This window comes from Lactuca sativa, chromosome 2 (assembly GCF_002870075.4).
Source record: "Lactuca sativa cultivar Salinas chromosome 2, Lsat_Salinas_v11, whole genome shotgun sequence".
Lineage (NCBI taxonomy): Eukaryota > Viridiplantae > Streptophyta > Magnoliopsida > Asterales > Asteraceae > Lactuca > Lactuca sativa.
Window position 1 is genome coordinate 231,463,387 of NC_056624.2, and position 8,120 is coordinate 231,471,506.

The window sequence follows — 8,120 nt, forward strand, 5'->3', positions numbered from 1 at the left end:
CAAATCCACTTCATAACTGAGCATGGTTTCTTGCAATTTTTTGTGAAGCATAGGATCTATTAAGTCGTTTTAATTTGTTTTCATATTTTATACACATGTTTCCACTATCTATGAACAACTTATTATTCATTGATTTATAAATGTCATGGCTCCGGGGGATGAAATACATGTTGGCAGATTAAATATATTTTTTCTTCTTGCTGTTCAAAAAAAAGATTAAATATATTTGACATTTTTTCATTCAGGTGAACAAAACTCATTTATGATATATTGTTTTGAAAATTTATTTGCTAAAATTGAATCATAAATTGCTTAATTTTAAGATATGTCAACGACTTGAAAGCGTGTATTGTTGTTTGTTAAATATTTTGTATGAAACAATTTAAAGAAAATTAATTTCTATTTTAACTCTTAAGATGTTTATGCCAAAAGAGCAGTTCCATGTAATTAAATGATAATCAAACTACTAGAAAATTGATATAATAGCTACAACACAATCAGTAGCTATTCCGTAGCTATAACCGGATAGCTACGGAATTGCTACGGAAAAATGTCTGTAGCATAATGGCTCGTGGCTAAATTATAGCTACGGAATAACTACGGAATAGCTACGGAAAAGCTACGGAAATAAATAGCTACATATTTCCTACAAAATAGCTACGGAAGTGAATAGCTACGGATCCAAATAGCTACGGAATAGCTACGGATCCTAATAGCTACGGAAATCCTTAGCTATTCCGTAGTTAACTTTGATTTATTTAAAAAAAATAAAATCAAAAAATTTCTGTTTTTTGTCATATACCACATTCAATTCATATTTGTTCCAAATACCATATAAAATACACCAAAAAACGTCCTAATACCAACTTTGACACATTTCATTCCATTGTTCAAAATATCTTACAAAAGTAAATATTAATTAATTAAAAAAACAAACACTACATGTTTACAAATTCAATTGTTCCAAAATAGCTAGTAGCTCCATGGTCCATATATTGAATTGCTTCAACAGGGGAATCAAGAAAGTGGAAACACACACAACACTTGGGCTCACCATTTTCAGCTTGTTTGTAAACCGAAAACAATTTAAACATTACTAAAATAAAGAAACATATACCTAACACAAAACGTACTTTCTTGTTTTATTGTTGTGACAATGTGTAGGATTGTATCTTTTGAACTGAAATTTAAATACACAGATCTACAAACTCAAACATTTATGCAACTAGGTCAAGTAAGCAAATATACATTAAAAACAAAAGATAAGTAATTAAATATATAATATAGAATCATCTCTTACCAAACCAAGTTGATTTCCAACTGCTAAACCTAGTTTAATTCTAAAAATTACTGTTGACGGACCTGTCATACACAAGATCAAAAACTTCATTCTCATGTAGAAGCCACAGTAGGATAATCACTGAAACTCATAAAAAAAAGTTGAATATTTACTCAAAATTGATTGATTTGATTCTCAATAAACTCAAAAGTCATATTGACCTCCTTACCCGTAGGGAAGATTGCAAAACTGTGATTACCTGGATCACCAGCTTTCCGAACCTATTGAATTAGGAAATCCCAAACATTACTGTTGAACTTTACCACAACTCTAACATTTTCAACCAAAATTTAACCTAAAATCTCAAATTCGACCTAAAATATAATTTAAAACCTCACATTCAACAAAACAAACCAGAATTATCAATGAATTAAACATCTAAATTGTATACATGAAGTAACTTCAGAAAAGAAAAGAAAAAAAAAACTAGGGTTTTACCTTTTTAGGGAAGAAATCGAGCAAAGGTGCAAAGAGAGAGATGAGGGCAATTGAGCCATGGAGTAATAACCTTGGTCGCCTTGATAACAAATGGAACAGAGGAGTTTGAAAAGGCATCAATAGTTTGAAGAAGGCATCGAACTGAACCCAAAATCAAAACACACCCTAAATCAAAACAAAGTCTACCCAAAACGAAAACCTAATTGGAATTAAACCAAAAAAAATCTTACTTGAAACAATGATGACAATGGCGATGGCAAGCCGATGACGGCGACGAAACGCAAACGACCGGAGCTAAAAAGGGGGACGATGAATCGGTGATGAAGATATACGGATTTGGTGATGGCGAAGAGAGATGACCGGGGCTAAAAGAGTCTCTATGTACAACATTGACCGCATCGGCGGTAAGATGGAACTCCGACAATGAAAACGAAGACGAGAGGGGGTGTAAGGGAGAGGTGCGAGTAGGAAACAATGAGAGAGAAGAGGGAAAACGAATCAAGGAGGGAGATAGAGAGAAGCGGGAGAATAAAAAATTTCGTCGATGGATCCTGCTAAATGGAGGCGGACAAAAGTTTCGATTTTGTGAAACCCTAAAATCGAAACTGCCAAAAAAGGGGGTGGTGGGACTCGAACTCGCGTCTATCATAAATAGAACCAAGGGGACTACTAACCGGCCGGGAATGTCACATCCATATCTTCTTTGTCTACAATAGTTTTTGACCACTTACAATTCCGTTATTATTATTATTATTATTATTATTATTGTTATTATTATTATTATTATTATTATTTCTATTATTATTATTATTATTTCTATAATTATAATTATTATTATTATTATTATTATTATTATTAGTATTATTATTATTTCTATTATTATAATTATTAATATAATTATAATTATTATTATTTGTATTATTATTATTATTATTATTATTATTATTATTATTATTATTATTATTATTATTATTATTATTATTATTCATTATTCGAGTCTTAATTTTTTTTTTGTATAAATTTTCGTACATATTTAAGATACGACCGGTTAATAGAAGTGTGAAAAAAACAAAGAAAAACGACCTTTGGTCGCCGAAAAATCGAAATTAAAAAACTTTGTAGCTAATTAACTACGGATTAGGTACAAATTATTTTTATTTTCGATTTTTTGGGCACCAAACATCGTTTTATTCACACTGGGACCCCGCTCCCATGGGCGCTGCCCCTGAACCCCCATTCATTTAGGGGCTTCTCCCCTATTCTGAAGCTATTTCGTCGCTATTCCGTTACTAAACTAGGGCATCCCATTCTGTACGTAGTTGATCCGTAGCAATCCCGTAGCTAATTAGCTACGGAAATAAATAAGGATATGCTCACTCCACCGTTGCATTTGAATGGAGTTAATGGACTCACATATTTCATAATGACATTTGATGAACATAATTTGGCTTTTAGCCTCTTTGGACTTCAAAATTAAGCTAAATAGAAGCACCACAAGTTCTGTAGGTAGTAAAAACTTAAACTAAACCTTTTTTATTAAAAAAATTGAACATTATCCATGATTTTTTGAGGGGTAGCACATGCTACCCCTACCAACCATATATTTCTGCCCCTGGAAACAAGTGTGTATCTAGGACTCGAATGATATTTAGACATTTTGAATGAGAATCGTGCCTAATACCCCTTCCTTGAAGAACAACAATCAAATGAGCGCTTGAAAATCCATTACCACAAGTTTTTTTTTTTAGATTCAGAAATCGATTCCAGTTCTAGAAACAAACTCAGAAAATCGATTGTTCACCAGGTTAAGCAAAGGGATATGTAGGATTAGGGTGGATGAGATGGAGGTGGTTGGCAGTAGATGGTGGTGGTGGTGTATGCTGATGGGTTGTGGAGATGGAGGTGGAGGTGTTCTTGAGATTCTGTGTATGTGTTTTTGATAGTGTTAAGTGTGTGTTTTGGAGAGAGAGAGAGAGAGAGAGGTAACCCCATAATTTTTATTAATACAAGTTTAAATTAAATAAAAAAACCATAAAAATATATTAGAAGGGTATTTTAGTCTTTTCAGTTTTCTGAAGGACCAAAACGCAACGAAATTAGCTCGAAAGAACCATGAAGCCAAAAAAGTCGATGTTTGGACTAAACCTCGAAAAAAACCACTATTGTAAAAATCCCGATTAAGTCCCGATTAATCTCCGATTAATCCTTAGGCGCTACTCGACCGATTAGAGGGCGCCTAGCGATTAATCCCTGCATACATAATGAGTGAAACATTATAAAACGATGAAACGTGGCTAAGACTTCTTCAAGGGTTTCACACGTTTTAGGGCAGCCTCCATCCTCTCTCCTCTTCATCCTCTTGCTCTTGGTGTTTGTGAACCATCAGAGGAGTGACATTTGTGACTCTAAGCTTTCTAAAGTCAATACAAGGAGGAATTGGGATTGTTATTGCTATATAACAATCAAGGTATGATCTAAACCCTAATTATAGGTTATATAGATTATCATATGCTAGATCTAGGGTTTATAGTCTTGGATAACTTGCATGTACAATAGAGAAACCTAGATCCAAGCATTAGGGTTTATATGAGCACATAGGATATTTTTAGGACCAAAAATCATCAGATGGTGATGGTGATAGTCATGGTGGTGATGGTGATGGTGCTGTTGGTGATGTTGATGGTGATGGTGATGGTGATGGTGATGAAGATGATGGTGTGACGGTGATGGTTGTGATGGTAGTGATGATGATGATGATAGTGATGGTGATGCTGGTGATGGTGATGATAAAGGTGGTGATGGTGATGTGTGATGGTGATGGTGATGATGGTGATGGTGGTGGTGATGGTGATGGTGATGTGTGATGCTGATGGTGATGGTGATGGTGATGGTGATGGTGGTGGTGGTGGTGATGGTGGTGGTTTGATGGTGGTGGTGATAGTGGTGGTGGTGGTGGTGATGGTGATGATGATGGTGATGGTGATGGTGATGGTGATGGTGATTGTGATGGTGGTGATGGTGATGGTGATGGTGATGGTGGTGGTGGTGGTGATGGTGATGGTGATGGTGATGGTGGTGATGATGATGGTGATGGTGATGGTGATAATGATGGTGATGGTAGTGGTGGTGGTGGTGATGGCGATGGCGATGGTGATGGTGGTGGTGATGGTGGTGAAGGTGGTGGTGGGGTTGGTGATGGTGGTGGTGGTAATGATGTTGGTGATGGTGGTGATGATGATGATGGTGTGATGGTGATGGCTGTGATGGTGGTGATGATGATGGTGATAGTGATGGTGATGGTGGTGATGGTGGTGGTGGTGGTGATGTTGATGGTGATGGTGATGGTGGTGATGATGATGATGGTGTGATGGTGGTGATGATGATGGTGGTTGGGTTGATGATGATGATGGTGATGATGATGGTGATGATAATGATGATGATGGTGATAGTGATGGTGATAATGATGGTGATGGTGATGATGGTGATGATGATTATGTTGTTGATGATGGTGATGATGGTGATGATGATGATGATGATGTAGGTATACGTGTTTGTGAGATGTATGTGAACGTATTCATAAGCATTATAGTGTTAAACCAGTAAACGAATAATGGATCCCGTATGTACACATGGCTTTATGAATGATATTAATAGCTATAAGTTGGTGAAAATATAGATAATCATGTATAATAGAGGTGTGAAAAAAACGGAGCGAAAAAAATGACATTTGGTGCCCGAGAAATCGAAAATAAGAAAAATCCGTAGCTAATTAGCTACGATTTTTTCTTATTTTCGATTTTCTGGGCACCCAACGTCGTTTTTTTCGATCCGTTTTTTTTCACACCTCTATTATAAATGATTATCTATAATTTCACCAATTTATAGCTTTAATATCATTTATAAAGTCGTGTGCACATACATGATTCATTGCTCGTTTAGTGGTTTAACACTATAATGCTTATGAATACGTTCACGTACATCTCACAAACACATATACATACACATATACACGTACAGACACATATACCATAACTCATTAATGTGTATAAATATACATATAAAAACATAATCCATCACAAGTTGGTGAAAAGTATATGCATTACAATGTTAAACTGTGAAACGAGTGCTTGATCCCGAAGCGGCACACAAGTTTATGAACGATATTAATAGCTACGTGTTGGTGAAAATAAAGATAATCATGTATAGTAGAGGTGTGAAAAAAACGAAGCGAAAAGAACGACGTTTGGTGCCCAAAAAATCGAAAATAAGAAGTATCCGTAGCTAATCCGTAGCTAATCAACTACGGATTAGCTACGAATTTTTCTTATTTTTCATTTTTCGGGCATCAAACTTCGTTTTTTTCGCTCCATTTTTTCACACATCTATTATACATGATTATCTATATTTTCACCAACTTATAGCTTTTAGTATCATTCATAAAGTTGTGTGCACATACGGGATCAATTACTCGTTTAGTGGTTTAACACTATAATGCTTATGAATACGTTCACAGACATCTCACAAACACGTATACATACACATTTACACGTACGCATATACCATAACTCATTCATGTGTAGAAATATACATATAAAAACATAATCCATCACAAGTTGGTGAAAAGTATATGCATTACAATGTTAAACTGTGAAACGTGTAATTGATCCCGAAGGGGCACACAACTTTATGAACGATATTAATAGCTACATGTTGGAGAAAATAAAGATAATCATGTATAGTAGAGGTGTGAAAAAAATGAAGCGAAAAAAAACGACGTTTGGTGCCCGAAAAACTAAAAATAAGAAAAATTCGTATAGCTACAGAATTTTAACGTAAAGCATATTCCGAGCTAATCTGTAGGTAATTAGTATCCGTAGGTATTCCGTAGCTAATTAGCTACAGAATAGCTACGGACCCGCTTCCGTAGCTATTCTGAAGCTATTTCGTAGCTATTTCGTTACTAAACTAGGGTATCCCATTTTGTAGCTGATCCGTAGCAATTCCGTAGCTAATTAGCTACGGAAATAAATAAGGATATGCTCACTCCACCGTTGAATTTGAATGGAGTTAATGGACTCACATATTTCATAATGACATTTGATGAACATTATTTGGCTTTTAGCCTCTTTGGACTTCAAAATTAAGCTAAATAGAAGCACCACAAGTTATGTAGGTAGTAAAAACTTAAACTAAACCTTTTTTATTAAAAAAATTGAACATTATCCATGATTTTTTGAGGGGTAGCAAATGCTACCCCTACCAACCATATAGTTCTGCCCCTGGAAACAAGAGTGTATCTAGGACTCGAATGATATGTAGAAATTTTGAATGAGAATCGTGCCTAATACCCCTTCCTTGAAGAACAACAATCAAATGAGCGCTTGAAAATCCATTACCACAAGCTTTTTTTAGATTCAGAAATCGATTTCAGTTCTAGAAACAAACTCAGAAAATCGATTGTTCACCAGGTTAAGCAAAGGGATATGTAGGATTAGGGTGGAGGAGATGGAGGTGGTTGGCAGCGGATGGTGGTGGTGGTGTACGCTGATGGGCTGTGGAGATGGAGGTGGAGGTGTTCTTGAGATTGTGTGTATGTGTTCTTGATAGTGTTAAGTGTGTGTTTTGGAGAGAGAGAGAGAGTGAGAGAGAGAGAGAGGTGACCCCATAATTTTTATTAATACAAGTTTAAATTAAATAGAAAAAACCATAAAAATATATTAGAAGGGTATTTTAGTCTTTTCAGTTTTCTGAAGGACCAAAACACAACGAAACTAGCTCAAAAGAACCATGAAACCAGAAAAGTCGATGTTTGGACTAAACCTCGGAAAAAATCACTATTGTAAAAATCCCGATTAGGTCCTAATTAATCTCTGATTAATCCTTAGGCGCTACTCGACTGATTAGAGGGCGCCTAGAGATTAATCCCTGCATATATAATGAGTGAAGCATTATAAAACGATGAAATTTTAACATTTTGAAGAAGTTTTATATCAATGGAAACTATTTGAGGCATTATTAGTGTTGTACAATACAAGAAATAAGGGTATTAGCGGCGACGGATTTAGCAGCGACACCAGGCATTAGCGGCGACATGGAAATGACGCGTTACATGTCGCCGCTAATGCCAACTGTCACCGCTAATACTCAACAGTTGCGATCCGCGTCAAATGAAACTTATCCGTTCGATCTGTATTCAATTGAACGGTTGTAACGGCGTGAAAAAAGGCGCCGACTTTTCCCTCCAGGCTAGTCGCCGCTAATACCCATTCGTCGCCGCTAATACCAATGCGCCGCCTCTAATATTTGTCGCCGCTAAAGGTCCGCGAAGATAACCCCTCCAGTT

General features: G+C 35.9%; 1 protein-coding gene across 4 annotated transcripts; it reads right to left on the reverse strand.

Moving 5' to 3' along the window:
• Positions 1-857: 857 nt before the first annotated feature.
• On the reverse strand, positions 858-2,438 carry LOC128132258 (uncharacterized). 4 transcript variants are annotated; one of them, XR_008230495.1, is made up of 3 exons: positions 2,008-2,404; positions 1,778-1,918; positions 858-1,362 (listed from the first exon to the last, which is right to left on the reverse strand). XR_008230495.1 is itself a non-coding variant. In XM_052768734.1 (3 exons), the coding sequence occupies exons 1-3, from the start codon at positions 2,424-2,426 to the stop codon at positions 1,348-1,350; spliced, it is 513 nt and encodes a 170-aa protein (XP_052624694.1). In that variant the 5' UTR covers positions 2,427-2,438; the 3' UTR covers positions 858-1,347. The 4 variants fall into 4 exon arrangements, 2 of the variants coding, with proteins under 2 accessions (XP_052624694.1, XP_052624693.1); XR_008230494.1 differs by having other exon boundaries at positions 858-1,560; XM_052768734.1 differs by having other exon boundaries at positions 1,778-1,856; positions 2,008-2,438.
• Between the last annotated feature and the right edge of the window lie 5,682 nt (positions 2,439-8,120).